The following is a 20996-nucleotide window of genomic DNA, read 5'->3' on the forward strand; positions in this document are numbered from 1 at the left end:
TTTAATTTACATATATAATTTTTATATATATAAATTTTTTATTCATATATATATATATATATATGTATATATATATATATATACACATATATATATGAATGAATGAAACTACCCTGCAGCCGCAGTGAATTGATCAGAGCACATCGCCCTCAGACGGACGTCAGAGGGAGAGCGTTTTTTTCCCATGTCACTCCCGTGGGCCGTGAGTCCACAGCACAGAGATGAAACAGCCTGCCACAGAGGCTTCAGTTTTCCCGTTCTCGCTGCCAAAGCCGAAATGCCAAGCAGTGCTGGGAACTGTGATTACACACACTTCATATTTTACATTCTGAAACCCCGAGGAATACGGAATCCGCGCCGGAGAACAGAGTCCCAGTTCTTAAGGGGCAGCCGCACAGACACTGCACTCAGGCTGCCGGGGCCGAGGATCTGCAGGGGGAGCCGCGGACAAAGACCTCACAGATCCCGCCAGTCAGTGTGGACCTTCCTGGCATCTGCGGGGGCCCTGGCTAACTTCCTCACTCATTTCTTTCTAAAATTTCTAACTTTTGGAGTTACCCAATTCTTACAGGGGGAAGAAAATCAGCACCACCCATATAAGTCAGTCAGTCACAAGGAGAGGCAGTGACCACCTCTGACAGGTTTGAACCTGTCTGTTCCCAGACAAGAAAACAAAACGTCAGTGTTCTTCAGGCCAAACTGCGTCCCGGCCTCCATCTGCCAGGAAAGCCGCCAGCCGGACCGCATCAGATCACAGGTTTGCTTTGTCCAAATTTCCCTCCCCGGCTGTCAATGAGGCTGTAAATTAATTTCATTGCCGCAGCGTATTTCTCTCAATTCTGTAGGTGTTAAAACAAACAAACAACCTCCCCCCACCCCTACTCCCAGCCCCGTCTGCCTCCCTCCCTCCCTCCCTCCCTCCGAGAATGAACACAGAGCCACAAGTACCTCAGGAAGGACTCCCGATGACATGACCTGCTCTTCAAAGGGCACATTCTGTGACTCAGCGTCACCTGCCTTCCTCTATTGCTCACAGTTCCTGTTCTTTGGCGGAGGGGTGTTAAGAATCCTGACTGGATGAACTTGGGAGGGGTGAGCTTCTCCTTGCCTGGATTAAGCTAAGATTTAATACCTCCTCTTGCATCATTTGCAAGATCCGGACGCCCGCACATGTTCCTGGTGTTCTCAGAGGACAGGAGCTCACCTATGATTCCCCCTCCTGCCGGGGTTTGCTCGGGTGCCCTGCAGAGAAGGGGGCTCGCAGAGCCCCCCAGGAAAGGAGCAAGGCACCCTGCACCCACGCTGGGCCCCATCCTCAAGGGAGGACATGTGTGCTGATGCCACTCCGTAATCCAGCTATAAATAACGACTGATGCAACGCCTCTATGTGGAGGGCTGGAAATAAGCTTCTCGCTGTAGCTACGGAACTGCAACCAACTTTTATAAGCTTGTTACATGATCTGAACAAATCTGCAGTGTCTCCAACAAGGGCCAGACTCTCGGCTGGTAAGCAGCCTCACCCATAGACCCTCTCAGAGAAGAGAAGAAAGCTCAGCTGCTCCTTTTTATAGGAGTTTAGGGTTGGTTTTTCTAAAGGGTTAGGAAAACCTCTGTTGTTCAACGGTAACCAATACCCTCGTTTTATAGTGGGAAACGCATTCAGACACAGAGCTTGTGTATGCATAAGCTATTTCTTGAAAGACAGATAAGAAATGGGTAACTGGTTCCCTTGAGAAAAAGGAACTGGGAAATTGGAGTTACCTTTCACTGTAATCTTTTTAGAAAGGCTAAACATTTCTCTTTTAATCATATGTATGGATTAGCTCAGTGGTTGGCAAATTCATGAGTCAACAGAGCCAAATATCAATGGTACGATTGAAATTTCTTTTGAGAGCTGAAAACCAACTTCTGCACATGGGCCACGAAGTTTCAATTGCACTGTACATGCATGCCCGCATGTGATATTTTGTGGAAGAGCCACACTCAAGGGGTCAAAGAGCCGCATGTGGCTCGCGAGCCGCAGTTTGCCAACCACTGGATTAGCTCATCCAATTCAATTACATTGACATTGCTTGTTAGTAAATAACTGATATCATGTTAGAACCATCTTCATATCACTTATCACTCCCAATGGATCCCCACAGATAAGCATCGTTGGCTCAGTTGCTAGAAATAAAACAGAAAGGAAGAGAAGAAATAGTGCTATATCTTGCGCCAGAAATTGAGGAACAGAAAATGAAAAGGAATACAGAAAGCAGAGCTCAGAATGACAAACCCTAATACAGTCCAGACAAATGAGAGGGGAAGTGGGAGTCCTGGCTTTTCAGCCTGCACGCCCCTGGGCAACACCCCTGCCCTCTCACCTTCCCCTCCCACACCTGCCCACTTCTCCTTTCTTTTCATCCCACACGCCTTTCACTTACATTTTAAAATTTGTTCTGGAAAAAAAAAAATCTTTACCACACTCAGTAATACAATAAGAGGCTACCAAATGAAAAATTAATAACTGTCCACCCCATCCTAAGTTGGTCTCTCACAACTTTCTCCTTGTACATATGTATGTAGAGATGGCTTTCTTTTTTTACCAAAAAAAAAAAAAAAAAAAAAAAAAGGCACTAATACCACCTTTAACTCCCCTCCCCCAACTTATCTGTCCATCAGGAACAAACCACCCAGGTCCATAAATGTAGATTTAACTCATTCTTCCTTTAAAATCTGTATGTATATGTGTGTGTGTGTATATATATATATATATACATACATACAAGTGGTGCCTCACACAACGAACTTAATTCGTTCCAGGAGCAAGTTTGTTATGCGAAAAGTTCGTTATGTGAAACGCGTTTTCCCATAACAATACATGTTAAAAAAAATAATTCGTTCTGTAGCATAAAATATGCTAAGATGACATAAAAAAAGATAAATTTTTTGTTATTATTTTTATTTAGATACATCTAAAAACATATTTTTAAAAAAAAAAAACACATTTTTTAAATTTTAAGACAGACTAAGTAGAGTCTACCGAATCTTGCACATCTTCATCCATTTTCTGCTTTTTGGCCGATGGTTTCATGAAAAACCTGTCCAAAGTCATTTGTTTTTCTCTTTTCTCCAACATCTGCCGGAAATAACGGACAAGAGTATCGGAGTAAAGATCGTTGATCCTGTTTGCTTCAGCTGAATCCGGATAGTGGGCATTGGTAAACTCCTGAACTGCTTTCCATTTGACCAGGATGTTCTTGATGTCAGCAGTTGGGATTGGTTGATTGTTTGATTGTTGCTCCTCGTTATCAGATGACGCTTCCCTTTGAGCATTGTCCTGTTTCATTTCAACAGAAATCACCTTCCTGCTTTTTTTAGAAGCCATGATATAAAAAAAATATTGAGTTTAACTTAAAAGGACGACTGCCGTGATACGTGCGTGATTTAATTCGTAATGAAGAACGATTGCCGCGATATGTGCTTAAGTTAAGCGCAGTGACTAACGACTGCCTGCAGTGCCTGCGCGGAAGGATGCAATACATTGGCAGCGATCGTGGAAGCTCGGGCGAAGCAGTCGTGGAAGCTCGGGCAAAGCGGTCGTGGAAGCTCGGGCGACTTCGTTGTGTGAAACGAAGTTCGTTGTATGAATCATGAAATGAAGTTCGTTGTGTGCAGCGTTCGCTGTGCGAGGCGTTCTTTATGCGAGGCACCACTGTATATATATATACACACACACACACACACACACACATACACACATACATACACATACCAGTAAAAGCAAAATATGCAAATTGATCAGTTGGCAGAACAACTGGTCGCTACGATGCACACTGACCACCAGGGGGCAAACGCTTAATGCAGGAGCTGTCCCGAGTCTGTAGGCCCTGATCCTCTGATGGGGAATGGGGAACCAGGGGTGACGGTGGACATGGGTGGTGCCAGGCCAACGCAGATGTAAGCAAGTGAGTAGGGCCCCGATTGCCCCACCAGTTGCCCCCTACACAGAGGGTGACCCATGTAGGTGGTGTGGGGTGGGACCAGCTGCCAGCAGCTGAGGAGGATTGGCCCTGATTGCAGGCCAAACCTAGGAACCCTACCCATGCATGAATTTCATGTGCCAGGCCTCTAGTAGCTACATAATAGTCCGTAGAAGTATGCCCTAATTTATTCAACCTTTTCCTTATTGGAACTGTCCACCTTTTAAGTGAATTCATTGTTCAACTTTCTTCTCTGGATCACTTTTCTTCTTTATGACTGATAACGTGTAAGGAGCCTTAACTGATACCAGACACAGGAATAAACAAGCCACATGAAATCAATTCTCACAAGAATCCCATGTGACAGAGAGTACTGCTAGCCCCATGTTTGTAGAATGGGAAATAGAGACTGAGAAACACAAAAGACTTTAGCCAGGGTCACAGAGCAAGTGCACTGTGGAAGTAAGTTTTAAATCTAAGTTTGCTTCCAAAGCCTCTCTAAACTATAATACTGCCTCATTTTCACCATTGTCAGGCAATCCACCCAGAGTCTATGGTCCAAGGTTAGCTTGGTATTGACAACTTTGAGATGGATCATTTGACTAGGAGTTCCACAGGTGTCTGGCTCGAGGTGTCCTAGTCTTTATCGCCTCCACCCCTACACCTGTGTACACCTGTGCCTCATCTTTGGCAAGTCACCCTGGAGCACAGCACTGGCGGACTCGAGTGAAAAGCATTCACCTTCGCAGGGGGAACTGCGGGCAGAGTTCCCTGGGAATAATGGCCGGGGTTCACTACCACCTTCTCTATTTTCATGTGCACACAGAGGTTGAAGCTATATTCACAAATGTAGGGAAGGATTCAATTCCTCTGAGATCTACACCAAAGGAAACATTGAACACCCTCGTTTGAGATTACATCGACAATTAACATCTCACCTTGTATTCAGCAGAACAAAATTGAGTGAGAGCCCAAGTCTTATCTGGGAGAGGTAACATGACCTACTAACACCACAATTCACATTAGTTTAGTTACCAGTTAAGACATTTCAAATATTCAGAGAAGAAGAAGAATATGATAAGTCAACTGGGTCTCATTCCAAGAATCTAGAATGAAAAATTATACGAGTGGCTTATGATTGCTCAGAAATCAGTGGTTGAAACACATACACAGACACACACACACACACCCACACAGCCAGAATGAGCAATATCGCGCTAAAAGTATTTCCCTCTTTGATAGGTAAACTCGACTGCCAGATTGCTTCAAATATTCTAAAGGTGTTCTTGCAGAAGATGTGTTTATTTTCAGTCTACTCCTTAAGGGTGGTCCAGAACCAGTGAAGATACTGGGAGACACTGTTTGACTCAATACAAGGGTGGTATTCCAGTAATCATAGATGCCTCACAGAGGGGGTAGCAAGTTCCATTTTGCTTGGGGGTGTGTAAGCAAAGGGAAAAAATGACCATTCAGCAGGTTGCTAGGTATTCATGCTTTGAATGAGAAGCGTATGTAACTTTGAACTCCCTTTCAACCCTGAGACTTAAATGGGACATGGGACAGGTAAGTTTTGATCCAATTATCAAGAATGGTACAGAATGGTGTTCTAGTAGGACAGAGGATAGGTTTGGATGGGGATTCTGGAGGTTGGAGGAGCAGTGCATAAGAAGGAAGGAGAAATGAAAGGCTATGTGGTCACTCTCGCCTTCCCAGGTGTGCACCATGCACAAACCTCTGGAACCAAAGCCCTCAATGATGTCACTGTCCAGGGTGTGGGGCAGTTGGCCTGTCAGGTTTCACTCACTCCTCTTTGCAACTGAACCCAGAAATTCGTCAAAGTTTGAGCATTCTTATGGAAACAGGGTGCTTGCACCAAGCTACATGTCTTCTTAGGAAGTTCACGGATAAGTAAAATTTGACATCTGTGAGACAGTGGAAAAATTCCATGCTCAGGCACATGCTACAGAATATTCATCAAAAGGCAAACTATAACGCCTTCACTTAGCTATTCTACTTCCCATGGTACTGGGATCCAGGAGAAGGAAACACACTCCACTTAGATATTTCTCTTCCCACGGTAATTCCCAAGAATTACTGATAATTGCATCAAAACTTAACCTCAGCACGCCTGAAAACCATTGCTCCAAGAAGACTGTACACGGCTCAGTGAGCTAAAAGGATGACAAGCCTCCGACTAATCCTCCGCTATTCTCTCAAGTCAGTCCACTGTGTGTTCAGCTCCAGCAGGTGCTAGTCTCCTTAGAGATAAAATCATTTCCAGGTAGACTGTGCACTACCAAGCTAAGTAGTTGCAAAGCACCTTGCTTAATGTTTCAGAAAATATTTTAAAATACTGAACACATGTATAAATGAATGACTATAATGGAATAAATATATGCATCACCCAAATTCATATATTGAAGGTCTGACTACCTCCACCCCCTCCCCAACATGGTGGTATTTGGAGATGGAGTTAGGTGAGATCATGAGATGCCCCCATCCCAGATGGGATTAGTGCTCTTTATAAGAAGAGACACTAGAGAGCTTGCTTGTCTCTCTCCAAACAGTCATGCGAGGACATGGCGAGAAGGCAGCTGTCTGCAAGCCAGAAAGAGAGCCTTCACTAGAAATCAATTGGTGGGCACCTTGGTCTCGGATTCCTAACCTCCAGAACTGTGAGGGGGGAAAAATTCTGTTGTTTAAGTCAGTCATTTGTTAGGCAGCCTGAGTGGACTAAAATGATGACTGTAGGACTTCTACAGAACTGATATTCACACAGCCTGAGGGTCAAGGCTTGATAGAATCGAACTGGTATGGCAGCAGGTTACCACTATAATGTTGAAAAACTCAACATGCGTTATTGGAGTATATTCAATATCACATAGGAGATCTCTTTTGAAAACATTTTTCATTATTAGAAAGGCAATCTTTATTGCAAGAGAAAATATATAAAAAGCCTTAAAAACATTAAAAATAAAATAATCACCTACACTCAGATGTTCACATGCTGGTATTTACCCTCCTGGAACTGTTTTCCCTGCAAAAGGGTGAACCCAACTAAGAGAATGGGTCCTTCTTTTTGGGTGATTTCTTCTGACCATGACCACCATTGCATGAAGCAGTCACCTAAAAGGAGTCCATGCTCTTATATTCACAGGGATGTTACTGAGAAGTGCTTTTACTTTCAGGATCCTAATATGATATTCACACCCTATAATACCCATAACAGAATCAGCACTGGTTGCCTATGGCGGGGGAGAGGGTGGTTAGGGATTAACTGGAAGTAGCACCAGGAAACTTTGTGGGATAATGGAAATGTTCCATATATTATTTGGAATGTTGATTAAATATTGTTGATAAACCATTGTCAAAATGCATCAAATTGTACACTTAAGATGTATGGGAAAAGTGATCTGGAAAGATAATACCAACTGCCACCCTTAAAGCATGTGCTCTGATGTATTTTAAAAAAATGTTTAAAAGGTAAACATTATCGAGATGTATTACAAAGCAGGCCCCAACAAAGGCTTCACATGAACTCCTTTTAATTCTAATAACTACCCTCAGGGCCTTCACTTTATCAATGAAGAAACTGAGGTTTGGAGGAGTTCAGTAACCGACTCAACATACCCCTGCTGGGAAGTGGCAAGCCAAGCCCTGAACCCCAGTCCCTCCACCCTGGGGGAAAGTTGTAACACATGCATGCTGTTGACTCAGCAGTAATACCTCCAGCAATCTGTTCCAGGGAAAAAAATCAAAGACAGATCCAAATAGTTGTGTACATCATCATTAGCAAATCAACTTAAATGCACTGGCTTCCAGTCAGTCCTGCCCTTGTGCGTGCCTTCCAGGGATCTGAGTTTCCACCTGATAGTTCAGATTCCCCCTGTAAGAGAGTGGGTGCTCCAGGGGCTCCGCCTGGAACTGGGTTGGGTCTTTGTATAATATTTTTAATCCCAGCCGAAGCCGGTTTGGCTCAGTGGTAGAGCGTCGGGGTCTGCGGACTGAAAGGTCCCAGGTTCGATGGCATGTACCTTGGTTGCGGGCACATCCCCGGTAGGGGGTGTGCAAGAGGCAGCTGGTCGATGTTTCTCTCTCATCGACGTTTCTAGCTCTCTCTCTCTCTCCCTTTCTCTCTGTTAAAAATCAATAAAATATATATTTTTAAAAATATTTTTAATCCCAGTACAGTCGGAACTAGGATTCAGTGCAGTCTGGAACTTCCTACTCCTTCTGCTATGTAGAGGCCACGGCAACCTCTCTGGTCAGACCTCTCTGCATCATTAGCGCTGGACTCTAGACCCCGCCCGCTGAGGCTCCCGGCCCCCCCAAGTCTCTCAGTCTCTGAGTCTCCCGGTGCCTTTCTCTACAATCCAGACTCCACTCATATGAGCCTGGGTCCACGGGGTTTTGGCTGGGGTTGGGGTTCAGTGCAGTCAGGGGCTTCCTTTCCCCTCCTGCCAGCCAGGCACTCAGTCGCCCTTCCTCTCTGTGCTCGTGTCTCCCTACCTCAGCACTTTGCGTCTCCCCTGATTCATGAGCCACTCAGCCAGCTTTCCTGTGGTTTTGATGATGTCAGTTCTGTCTTTTAGTTGTTGTTTTGAAATGGTTGTGCGAGGCGGCAGCTTAGGTACTTACTTAGGCTGCCATCTAGGTTTCTCCTACTTTTTATATTTTAAATGGCAATACTTACTATAGTGTTACTTTTATAATTAGAGAAGAATAATTTTATTTTTAAAATGAACAGAGGTAAATTTCTCTCACTAATGAAAATATAGCAAATGAAGATTATATATAAGCCTTTTTATAAGAAGAATATTTTTGTATAGCCTAGTTTGAAGATACAGCCCCTTAACAACTTAGGGTGTTAATGTTATTCAATAACTTACACATAACTGTAGAAAAGTGAAACCGCAGTTATGTGTGTAAAGCATACACGTAGGTTTAAGGAACTTACAAAGCAATGTCGTTCATAACATAATCTTGAGGAAGTTATTACCTTTTCTTTTAGCAGGAAGGTATAAAAATTGGAATAGATTACTATTGTGAAGTCCTCTGATTATAGCAGACAGATCTAATGCAACTCTGAGAGGGACTAGCATCACCTTAAGCAGAAAAGTAAACAACTTAAACATGCTGCAAATGCTATGCACCCACGCTAGCCAGGGAGACAATGTGGTGGGAGAACCATAGCAGAGACCCCTGTTTCTCAAACCCAAGTACCAGATGGCTCCTTTTTAAAGGATCTCTGAAGAAACATTTGCAATGAGTCGTTTCCTATGAAATACCTCTCCTTTGAGAATTGCAATCACAAGGAAGGAGAAATTGTGTCTTTATAAAAGAATGATTAATATCATCAAAATGAAAACCCAAATTTAAAAATTCTTAAAGAATTAGAACTATCATTGTTCAAATGCTATTATGGATGCTCAAACATTTTTTCTTTCTTTTTTTTTTTAGTAGATCAGAAAAAATGTCTTGAAAGGCTTTCATTGACTTTTTCCTTAAAAGCACTACTTGAATTCTGAGTTAATCATGCGTTTGGATCAGTGTGATGCTGGGGATAGATGGTGGGCTATGGATAGTCCTTACCCTCACACAGCAGCCCGAAGGCGGAAGCACAGCCAGTGACAGTGCTGTGCGGAGCTTATTACAAGATGCCGCGAGAGCAGAGGATGAGCACATCATCTATTGAGACGGGAGGTCAGGGGGATCTGGAGAGTTCCCCAGAGGAGCTGACAAGGAAGCTGAGAGCACAGGCTAGCAGGAGCCAGCTTGGCAAAAATGAGAAAAGGGTCTCGGCCAAAGGAAAAAATGCACCTGCTACTACTTTGAGGGGACTGGAAGGAACTCGGCAACCTTTGAGCATTTAAACTGAGGTGGGGCCCTAACCAATTTAACTCAGTGGATAGAGCGTTGGCCTATGGACTAAAGGATCCCAGGTTCAATTCTGGTCAAGGTTGGGTTTGACCTTGGCTGCGGGCACATCCTCAGTGGGGAGTGTGCAGGAGGGAGCTGATCGATGTTTCTCTCTCATTGATATTTCTAACTATCCCTCTCCCTTCCTCTCTGTAAAAAAACAAAACAAAAAACAAAAACTGAGGTGGGATTGTAGAGTTCTACACATACTATATGATCTCGAAAAAGTCATCTATTTCTGAGAGCCTCAAACTTTCTTCTCTGTAAAATAAAGATAATACCACTTACTTTGGAGAGATGTCATAAGAAGTTAAAAGTAAGTAGATAAAAACTCCTTATAGAGGCCTTATCCTTACGTCTTACATACTCAACACATGTGGCTATTATTCCACATGGAAGGGTCAAGGTGAGAGCTTGAAGCAGCTCCCTCTCCTGTGCCCCAGTGCACCTACTCTAGCCCACTGTTCTCTTTGCTGTCCTTGGCATTCCTACTAACATCTGGGATTCTCTTATTCAAGATGGACACAGAGAGCTCGCTTCATCATGTCCTTAGGTCTTTGCTCATCTGCCCAAATATCCCTTTTCAAAGATGCCTTTCTAAATCCTCTGTGTAACTTCTTAAAACCATTCTCCCTGAACTTTATCTTCCCCTTACACAGCTCTTTCTCCATAAAATTTATCACTCCAACATTTAATGTACCCAACCAATTTAATACATTTTTTTTTTAAAAAAAAACAACAACAACCCCATTCAATATATCTACTTCTGGTTTGTCTGGCAACCTGCCGTAGAATTTAAGCTCCCGGAGGGTAAGGGCTGTCTGCTTTACTTCCTGTGCACTCCCAGAGCCTGGCACCCAGTAGGTGCTCCTTTTTAGAGGAATGGACAAACACCCTGAGCTCCAGGGCATGGCTGTTCTTAATTCTCTGACAACCTGACATAAAGCTTTTGCATTGAGTAGACATTTCAGAAGCATGTGTTCAAGTGCACAATTAAATTATTTTTTACAAATGGCAGTGTTTATCTGGCACCTAAAGATCAACTGACTATATATTTATTGCTCAAGTCCAAGATTGTTTTTAATTATAATGAAGCAATAGGTTTCCTGGTCAATTTGGTGGGGAGAAGAGCAAAACAAGGGTCCTGATTTCATTAGCCAGTGAAACCCATTAGCACATTTATCAATTAGTTGCAAATAACTAGAGCTTTTGTTGATACAAAAGGTCAAACACTGATGAGTACTCTGGTTTAACAAATGAAGTACAGAAAAACAATCCTGGCATTCCAGGCCTGAGATGTCTTTCTGCCATTAATCTGGGTCCTTCAACAAACTGTATTACTGGGACTAAGCCACCAGGAAATTCACCCCAATAACGGTCTGAAAATGTTTCTGAATCTCCCTCAAATGAAAACCAAAAATTTACTTCAATACTGAAAAAGGTGAACTCAACGTGAATTCAATTGCTTTCCCCAAACATGACATAGCTGAAATTGTAAATAAAATATAAGAGTATGGGCTTCAAGTCTTATATACTGCAGATCTTCCTAAGAAAACTATCTTAAGGATTTATGATAGATATATGGTAAGTATATTAATTACATACAATTTCAAGATATTGCTAAAATGCCAAATTAGCGGTTTGATTAGAAAGAAAAGCATCATTGGATTGGCCTTCAGAGGGTTGGCTTTACACGCTATAACTCCAATTTCTGTGCAAATTACCTAAGGAAGTTTTTTGAGAATAACTTCAGGTCAAGCCACGGCTACAAAGAAAACCCAAATCAGCTGATAGTACGCATGAACAGAATAGCATCTTATACTGATCTGGCACAATTCAAAGGGTTCTCAAATTTTCACTTCCACTGACACCCTACAAGGAAGTGTCAATAATGCCCCCAATGGACAGATGGGTAAATGGGCCCAGGGCATTTAGCAGCCTACCCATATCCAAAGGTCTAGCAAGAAGCAGAATTGAGTCTGGCACATAGATCTTCTGAAAACCATGCCCTGCAATCTTTTAGTTGAAAGAATACACCAGAGTGGGCAAAAGTAAGTTTACAGTTGTAATACAAATAACGAATACAATAATTAATAAATAATCCAAGAATAAACCGTGTCTTGTGTACTCACAATTATAAACTTACTTTTGCCCACCCCTGTATGTTGACTCTCAAACTTACTTTAAAATGAGTGATCTTTTTCTATTCTTGTATAGCATTACTAGAGGCCCAGTGCATAAGATTCATGCACTCAGTGGAGAATGGGGGGATGGGATCCCTCATCCTGGCCTGTGCCCTCTCACAGTCTGGGAGCCCTTGGGGGATGTCCAACTGATGGCTTAGGCCCACTCCTCACGGCTTCTGGCTGAGTGACACTTCCCCTGTGGGAGTGCACTGACCACTGGGGGCAGCTCCTGCATTGAGTATCTTCCCCCTAGTGGTCAGTGCATGTTATAGCAACCAGTAATTCTACAGTTCAGTTGATTTGCATATTAACCTTTTATTATATAGAATATTTTCAATGGAATTGCTCTTTGTGGACACAATTGTAGTTGATCCAGTATATCAAGATTTTTTGTGTGTGCTTTTTACTTTGGAGCCAAAGGTAGACAGATTTCAAATAGAGCCTGGTTCTCTAGAGTTCTGTTCTTAACTCACTCTTCCATTTAACAAACTCTCGTTGAGTGATCTCACCCAGTCCCATGATACGAATTAATAGCTATGTCCTGATGACTTTCAAATATTTAGTTCTAGCCCATCTTCTTCACTGGATTTCAGACTCATATCCATCTTTCCATTGAGCATCACTGGTATATGTCTCAGATACCTGGCATATTATGTTTCTAAATATCCTTATCTTTTACTTTTATCTCTTCCTGAGCTCACAATCTCTTTTAGCTAATGGTACCACTATCCATTGAACCTTTTCACTTAACTCCTGGGAATAATCCCATGTTTCTTCTTTACCCCCTGGCTCCACCCAGTCCTGGCTGTTCTACTTGCTAGTATTCATCTGAGACTAAGTGACCATTCTCTCTGCTCCCATAATACCCTGGGCATGCTCCAATTTTAGAATTCATCTGCCATTACTTACTACGGACTTTCTCTCCCACCCACAGAAAGAGCCTCCAAGGGTAGACACCACATCTGCTCATTTTGTATCTTACTTCCAACACAAGTGGGAGCTCAGTAAATATATTCTGAGCCCAATTGCATTTTCTTCTTTAAAATAGAATGACCAGTATCAAATGCCTCCAGATGTCCTGATTAGCTCTTCATGTCTGCAGTAAGTTGAAGATTGAAACAAAATTTTCTAATGGTGATCCCCCTACCCCCCAAGATGAAAAACAAATTGTGAATCATCTTAGGAAAACATCCATTCTAAGAAGCCAATTTCTGTAGGAATGTTTCTGATTTGAATTCCCTCATCTGTAAAGGAGAACTTGGCAGGTACTCTTGGAGGTCTCAGCTGACCCTAATATTTTATAATTCCATTGCTGAAGATAAACATGGGGAACTGGATACAAGGAACACACCGTGAATGGATAACTCCTCCAGGGATTGGCAACATGACCACCCTTACCTAACTTTTAAATAAGTTATTTACAAAGAGGACCCAATAAAATCTTGGTAACAATGGGCACACTAGGATAATGAAATGCCAATCTTGGGAAGATATGCTTCTACCGTGTTTCCCCGAAAATAAGACATCCTCCGAAAATAAGACCTAGCGCAACTTTGGGAGAAAAAATTAATATAAGACACTGTCTTATTTTCAGGGAAATAGGGTAGATTCCAACCACAATAGCCTTCTTTAAAAGCCCTTGAACTTGCCATGTTTCCTCCTGACACTGGGCACCTGAATTTGAATGCTCTTGAATGCTCTTTCCTTATCTTGAATGCTCTTTCCTTCCCTCTTCACTAGTTACCTCAGCTCAAGAGTTATGATCAGATCAAATCACCATCTTAGAGGTTCTCACTCATGGCAATGCATTCCTCCTCTTCACAGTTGGAATTTTGTATTAGTATGATTATTGGATGTTGTCTTTCTCCCTCACTAGACCATACTCTCCACAAGGGAGCATATTTGTTTTTGTTCATCATCATGTCCATGTCCTTGGCTGAGAGTCGGTACTCAATAAATATTTGTAAAATATCTCCAAAGGTTGTTTAAGGGAGGAGAAAAGTGGCCAATGAAGTTCATTTAGGGAGAAGGGTAGCTATGCTAATAAGCTAGAAAGCCTCTGAGCTGTCCCTCACATCTTTGAAAAGGATCGTAGGAATGAAGAATTGAAGTCATTTTCTGGTGACAGTAAAAGAACAGGCACTGAACGAAGCCACTATGTGGCACAGCAAGCATGAAAAGCTAAGAAGGGAGACAGAACCTGGCCAGTGTCTCAGTTGGAATGGTGTCTGTAATACCAAAAGGTGCCAGGTTTGATCCCAGAGGCAGCCAATTGATGTTGCCCCCTTCTCTTCCTCTCTCTAAAAATCAAAAAGTATAAGGAACTGAGAACCGCACAGCTAGCATGTAATAGAAAATAACAAATAATAAATAACAAATCTTTTCAGATCAAGAAAGAACAGACCCAGTTCTCGATGCAGGACTAATGTTCTCAGATGGCAACTGGAAAACTGAGCTTCTACATTTGACTTTCATCTTCATCTAAAAAGAAGACTTTTCTCAGTAGAATGAGCAGAATAAATGGAATTGAATTCCAAAATAGGTGAGGTAACAGTAAGAGTCAAAAATTCCAGGTTCACATAAAAGACACTTGGGGATTCTGAAAGTCTGCTGATAAGAAAGAGGAATAAGAAAGATGTCAGGAGATGGGAAATCAGAAAGCTGTTGCCACAGTTTTTAAGAGGGGGAGAGGAAGATACCAGAAAACAATGACACAGCATGGGCTATTCATCACTGAGCATACGAATTGATTTGGAAACAGATGACTTGTGAATTCTAGACATGGAAGCAATGCTCACAGGGACAGCCTCACAGTGGGCTCTCCGAGTACAGCTATGCCCAGCTAACTTCAGAACACACGGGTATCTGGAACTAGCAAAGCAACTGATGGTCCTTTATGATAATCTTGAGAAATAAGAGTCAGATTATATTAGAGATTGGTCTATTCATGCAGATCCAACAGTTATGTTTCCTAGTAAAGCCTAGCTTAACATATCTTATCTTGAAGGGATACTGCAAATCTTACTAAATTCTGAATTTTTTAAAAAAAAGTCAAATAAGGTGGAGATTGTTCTCTCAATTGGAAGAGATTTCAAAGGTGATTTTCTTTAAAAGTATTGTGCTGCATAGGCATATGGGTACAAGACAATACGTCAGGTCTAGCAGTCAGAGGCTGTGGGCCAGTTCCACATGGGGAAAATTAAGAGCAAATTCCCACAGTAAGCACTTGGAGCTTGTGGATGAAAAAGGGGTCACAGGCTAAACCTAACAAACTAGGGGAGGCCACATGGCAGGGTGTACACCCCCGAGACCGAAAGTAACCACAGAGAATGCTCTGAACATAAACATTCCTAAAAGCAGATGTCGCTCATAGCTGGTTGTAACACCCTAGGCCTATAGCTTCCTTGACAAAGTGCAATCTTTATCTTAAGTCTGTTATCTTTTTGCATCTAGGATAACATATCTTTGGAAAGTCAGCCTCCTTTTCCAGACCTCTCAGAGAACACTCACCACACCAGAACACCAGACCAAAGAACCCCTCATTGGTATCTTGTTTCTGGAATACTATCTCACATGCTGTAAATGTTAACTGTTAACTTTAGTATCCCCACCGATGTCTCATTTTACTTTTTATCTAAATCCCAGAGGTTTCCCCACTTTGCTTTCTCCCATCTCCCTAATCTATCACCAATGGATTTTATGTAACCCCTTCTCTTACATCTTTTTTTATCTGAATATATAAAATAAGCTGTAAAACTGCCATTCTCCAGAGCATTTTATTAATCTGTGAGATTCTGCTTCCCAATAATTGTCAGTTTGGCTCAAATAAACTCAAAAATTCTTTACAGGTTTGGATGTTTCCTACATTGACAGGCTTTAAATTGGTTATCATGTTCTCAAGAATCCAGCATGCCAAGAACTGCATACGGCACAAAGTGGTCAGACCCATGAGTTGAAAACTGTGTTGAAATGTGCTGTATGTTCAATCGTAACATGGTGAGGAAGAATAAAAACAAACTGTGCTCTTCTGTAACATCTTCCCCACTCAGCATGCCTGAGATACAGTTTGCTTTGTCAACAATGGCAAACCCAATGTGCGCTGGCTGGCGCCAGGAGTTTTGGTTGAAATATCAATGATGGCTAAATTTTCCTTGAATACAGTTCATGAAACATGAAAGAAAACAGTGCCCATCATGCAGCTTAATGGGATCCATGCTCCTTTGTTTCCCTAACTTTTCTGTAGGGTTTGATTCTGGAAAAAAAGTCAATGCCCATATAAATTATTCAAGAGCACTATCTGGGCTCCCAGACAGCCAACAAGCCCAGGGCAGAGGATGAACAGTCCTTTTTCCCTTAGCAAAGTGACTCACTGAGTGCTTACTCCCCAGCCTTCTCTTCTGGCCCATGGCTGGCTCCAGACTTTTCAGCCTAAGGCAATGGGGCAGACCCTTCTCTTGCTGTATCTCCTGGGAACTGGGTTTCTGTTTCTTCATGGAATGCAAATGAACATTTGAGAATCTGGGTCAGAACACAAGCAGAAAAAGCACAGAAATGTAATTGGCCTGTCTCCTCTCCCTTAGGCACAGCCAGTTAAGAGAGAGAAGAAAGTCATGTCAGAGGGAACCCAAGGCACTATCTTCTACAGTCCTATGGGACAATCGCTTGCAGATGGTGCCATCTTTATAATTTGCTGGAAAATAAACACCTCTACAAAAAAAGAAAAAAAAAGAAAAGAAAGATCTGGCGAACAAACAAACAAATAACAATAACTCCATTTGGACAGGTCAGAGATATCATCCAATACAGAAAGATCATTAAACTCCAATAAAGGCCATCTTGGGACATGTACGATATGAAGCTGTCTGGTGCTCCCAAGTTTCTCCCTGTGCTTTTGGATCAAATGCACGCCCTCGATGATTCCAATCTGTTCTTTACTGTGTGGGAAGTCCAAAGGCTTTCAAAGGCTTATCCTTAAGACTTGCTCTCCGGCCAGTACCCTGAATAGAAAAACTATCCTGTGAAATAAATCCACAGGATGAAAACAGCATTTGCATCTCTCCTCATGCAATGTGCTCCCTCCAAAGTCAACCATCACAGTTAGAACCTGCGTGTGGGACTGAAGACAAAGTGCAAACTAAAATACATTCTCAGAATTGAACCGCAGATACCAAGAACTGAAACAAAACTTCTCAAGATGCAGCTGATAGCGCTTCACCAGAAACCACATCAAGTTAATGTCCGCCCTCCACATTTTGGGACAGATGAAACAAGCAGACATAGAGGCGGGCACATCCTACAGAGGAACCCAAGCTTGCTGCCTCTCGGCCTTGTAACATGGTGCTTAAGAGAAGCCTCTGAGTATTCAAGAAAAGGAATTTAGGCCTTACTGCTTTTCCCCGCTGCTGAGGTCTAAATGTTTCCCCTCCAACACCCCAATGTCAACAAATTCATGTGTTGAAATACACCCCCCAAATAGATGGTATTAGGAGGTGGGCCTCTCAGAGGTGCTTAGGCCATGATGGTGGAGCCCTCATAAGTAGAATTAGTACCCAATCACCACCACCAGATGCCGGATCAAGGCTGGCACCTTGATCTTAGACTTTCAGCCTCCAGAACTGTGAGAAGTAAATTTCTGCTGTTTATAAACCACCCAGTCCATGGTATTTTCTTATGGCGGCCTGAGTGCGCTAAGATACCCGCTATGCCTCGTTTTCATGAGTAAAGTTCCTGATCATCAGGAGGGTTATAAGAAGCAATGCTTTAGTGGTACTCCTATAACGTAAGTCTCGCCCCAGGAGACAGTGCAGCCCAGTGTTTAAAAACATAGCTTGAATTCTGGTTATGAAGGCTTTCTAAGACACAGTTATCATCTAAAGAACACAAACAATGTTACTGTTATATAATAACGCTGTTAGAAAGATCCAGGGAGATATGCAGACAAAGTGCTGAGCCTGTAACAAGAGCTCAGTTTGGCTGCTGTTGCCATTGTTATTATGATGATTTATAACAGAAGTCCCTGTCTAGTAAGGAAGTCACTGTTCTTTAAAATTCAATGTGTGTAAGACTCTCTCTGGGGTAAACAAAGCAGAGATGGGTGGATAAGCCATGGACAGGAGAACAAAAATGAGTTCAGGGCCCAGAGTCTGACAGCAGCAACAGGAAGGGCTCTGAACTCCCTCTGCCATCAGAGATTTTATCAGTAACCACTGCCAATCGGGGGCTGGGCAGGACACTGCGACAGGAAATTCCACGGTAGAGCCCCTGGGAGGACACTGTGCCTGGGTAAGAAAGCTCACAGCACCGCTGTCCACGGTCACCTGGGGCAGCTCCCCAGCTCAAGAATGAGTAGAGATTCGTGAGGACATTCGAAGGCAGTCCCTGTGGGGGGACATGAGGCCTGGCCCCTGCTCTGCAACCCCTTCTCTACTTCACTGCTGGGGCGTGGCTACCTGTAGCTTTGGTACATTTCAGTAGTGTGCCTCTTTCCCTCCGTCACTTTCCCATGTCTTTCTGGCATAATCAGCATCCTGCTCCAGTCTTTACTAGTCTCCCTCCTCTCCTCCTCTGCTGACTCGTGGGGTATTTGAGAAAATGCCCTGTCGCCAGAGTTCTCTGAACTTTGATAATAATGCCAATTCTGTCATGAGGTCGCAAAAGGAAAAGCACAGAGCAAAGCTACCACATAGCAAGTTTCAATCAGGAAATTCTTTGTCGACATTCATTCTCCTCCTGTCAGAGAGAATTTTTCTCAAGAGATGGCATCTCAAGAGAAAATAAAGAGTATATGTAGCAATTAAGTTATACTGTGATTTAAAGGAAGAGGGATGGTGGCAACAGAGAAAAGAGGAACATTTAAGACTAATGATTGTCTGAAATCCGTGATTACGTTCCCACTTTACCTAATCTTCTTTTGTCTTATTAAAGTTTCATCTGATATTCCTTAGGCTCTAACAACAGCAACCAGATTTCAAGCCCTTTCAATGATGCTGTATTATGATCAAAGAATTGCGTGCTGTGAAATGGAGTCAAATAATATTTGGGAGGAGGCTCCAAATGAGAAATATCGTCAGATGAGACATTGCGCATCAATAGTTCACCTCTCAAAGTCTCAGCTGGTGAGCCGCCACCTTATCTGAGTGGGATTCTCATCAACTTAGGGCAACAGTGATCACACCTGTCTGTTTAGGCAGGAATTTTTAAATGGAACCAAGCATTTCCAACACTAAAGAAGAAAAAGAGAGAGCAACAATGTTCAGCACCTTGCAAAACTTGGCTATAGCAGGCCGTTAGCAAACCCCAGCTGAGCGAACTCATGAATAGTCTCTTCTCAGCCTATTTTACACACCACCTGGGGACAAGTTTTACTCTACAGGCAATGCTGATCACTACATTATTTGTTTATCCTAACGGACACTCAAACCTTTGTGAATTTAATTCCCCAAAGACTTCAATATCATGAGAAATGGAGGCTGGGGTAAGCCAGGAGAGGGGACAGACTATGAATTATGGGAGGAGTTACAAGCAGTCAGGACTCACCTGTAGATGATGCCTTTCTCGTGCAGGAACATGAGCGCCGAAATGATCTCTGCAGCATAGAAACGAGCTCGTGCTTCATCAAAACGACGCGACTTCTGGATGTGGAACATCAAGTCGCCCCCGTTCACAAACTCCATCACAAAGAACAGCCGGTCCTGGAGACAAGCACAAGAGAGGACCTCGTCAGCATCAATTACCTGGAACATTCAGGGCTAATCACAGGACGGAAGGGACATTAGCCATCACACCTGGGCAGAGAACAACCACAGAAAAAGAAAAACGCTTGGACAAATCAGCCAAGTATGGTGAGGTGTCACCATGGACAACAGGGGGGTGGGGGCATATGTGAAGAGGGGTTTGGGATGGGAATGTGGGGATGAGGACAATTATGTGATACCATAATCAATAAAAAAAGAAATCAGCCATGTAGTCATCTAATGACAGCCTCAGAGTGACCCCCAACGTTGGAAATCCCCTACAGTCCATCAGAAGATCCCTGAGTCAGGAGTGGGAATGTATTGGGTCGGCAACTAAGTACTTGCGGATTTTTTAAAGAAAATCAAAGACAATTTTTTCATGGAACTAAATAACTTTATTCTGTAATGTATTGCCCATTTTGATCAATGACCTTTTGCCATCTTTCAGGCAGCATCATAATCCCACGTTCAAAAAACTTCTGGTTTTTATTAGCAAAAAACTGAATCAGGTACGATTTGACATCATCATCATTATTGAAATTTTTACCATTCAAGGAGTTTTGTAAAGATCGAAACAAAAAGTAATCAGATGGTGCAAGGTCAGGACTATATGGTGGATGTGGCAAAACATCCCAACCAAGCTCCATTAATTTTTGCCGAGTGACCAAAGATGTGTGTGGCCTTGCATTGTCATGATGGAATACAACACCTTTTCGATTTGTCAATTCGGGCCGCTTTTCTTCAACTGCATTGTTTAATTTCGTTAGTTGTTCAATGTAGACATCAGAATTGATCGTTCGGTTGGGTGGTAAGAGTTCAAAGTAGACAATTCCTTTGTAATCCCACCAAACTGATAACAAAACCTTCTTTTGATGAATATCAGCTTTTGATGTTGTTTGAGTTGGTTCACCTGGTCTGCTCCACGATCTTTTCCGCTTGATATTGTTGTAAACAACCCATTTTTCATCGCCAGTTATCAGTCGTTTTAAAAATGGATCATTTTCATTATGTTTCTTTAGCAAATCGCAGCTGCTAATGCGTTGCGTTAACTGTGATTCTTTCAGTTCGTGAGGAACCCATGTATCGAGTTTTTGAACATAGCCAAGTTATTTTAAGTGATTTTCAATGCATGTATGTGATACATGAAGCTTCTCTGCAATCTCACGTGTTGTACTGTGACAGTCCGAATTGATTAT

The 20996-nt window shown here is 42.6% G+C and overlaps 1 protein-coding gene across 3 annotated transcripts in view; it reads right to left on the minus strand.

The window, feature by feature from the left end:
• The window catches only part of PRKCH (protein kinase C eta), a 245639-nt gene that overhangs the window by 63898 nt on the left and 160745 nt on the right, over positions 1-20996 (minus strand). For all 3 annotated transcript variants that reach the window (XM_045579958.1, XM_036434712.2, XM_036434721.2), the window contains one exon: positions 19604-19758. In XM_045579958.1, coding sequence (XP_045435914.1) covers positions 19604-19758 — 155 coding nt within the window. The remainder of the gene's footprint in view (positions 1-19603; positions 19759-20996) is intronic.

Source organism: Pipistrellus kuhlii, unplaced genomic scaffold, assembly GCF_014108245.1.
Source record: "Pipistrellus kuhlii isolate mPipKuh1 unplaced genomic scaffold, mPipKuh1.p scaffold_m20_p_1, whole genome shotgun sequence".
In the NCBI taxonomy this organism is placed as follows: Eukaryota; Metazoa; Chordata; class Mammalia; order Chiroptera; family Vespertilionidae; genus Pipistrellus; species Pipistrellus kuhlii.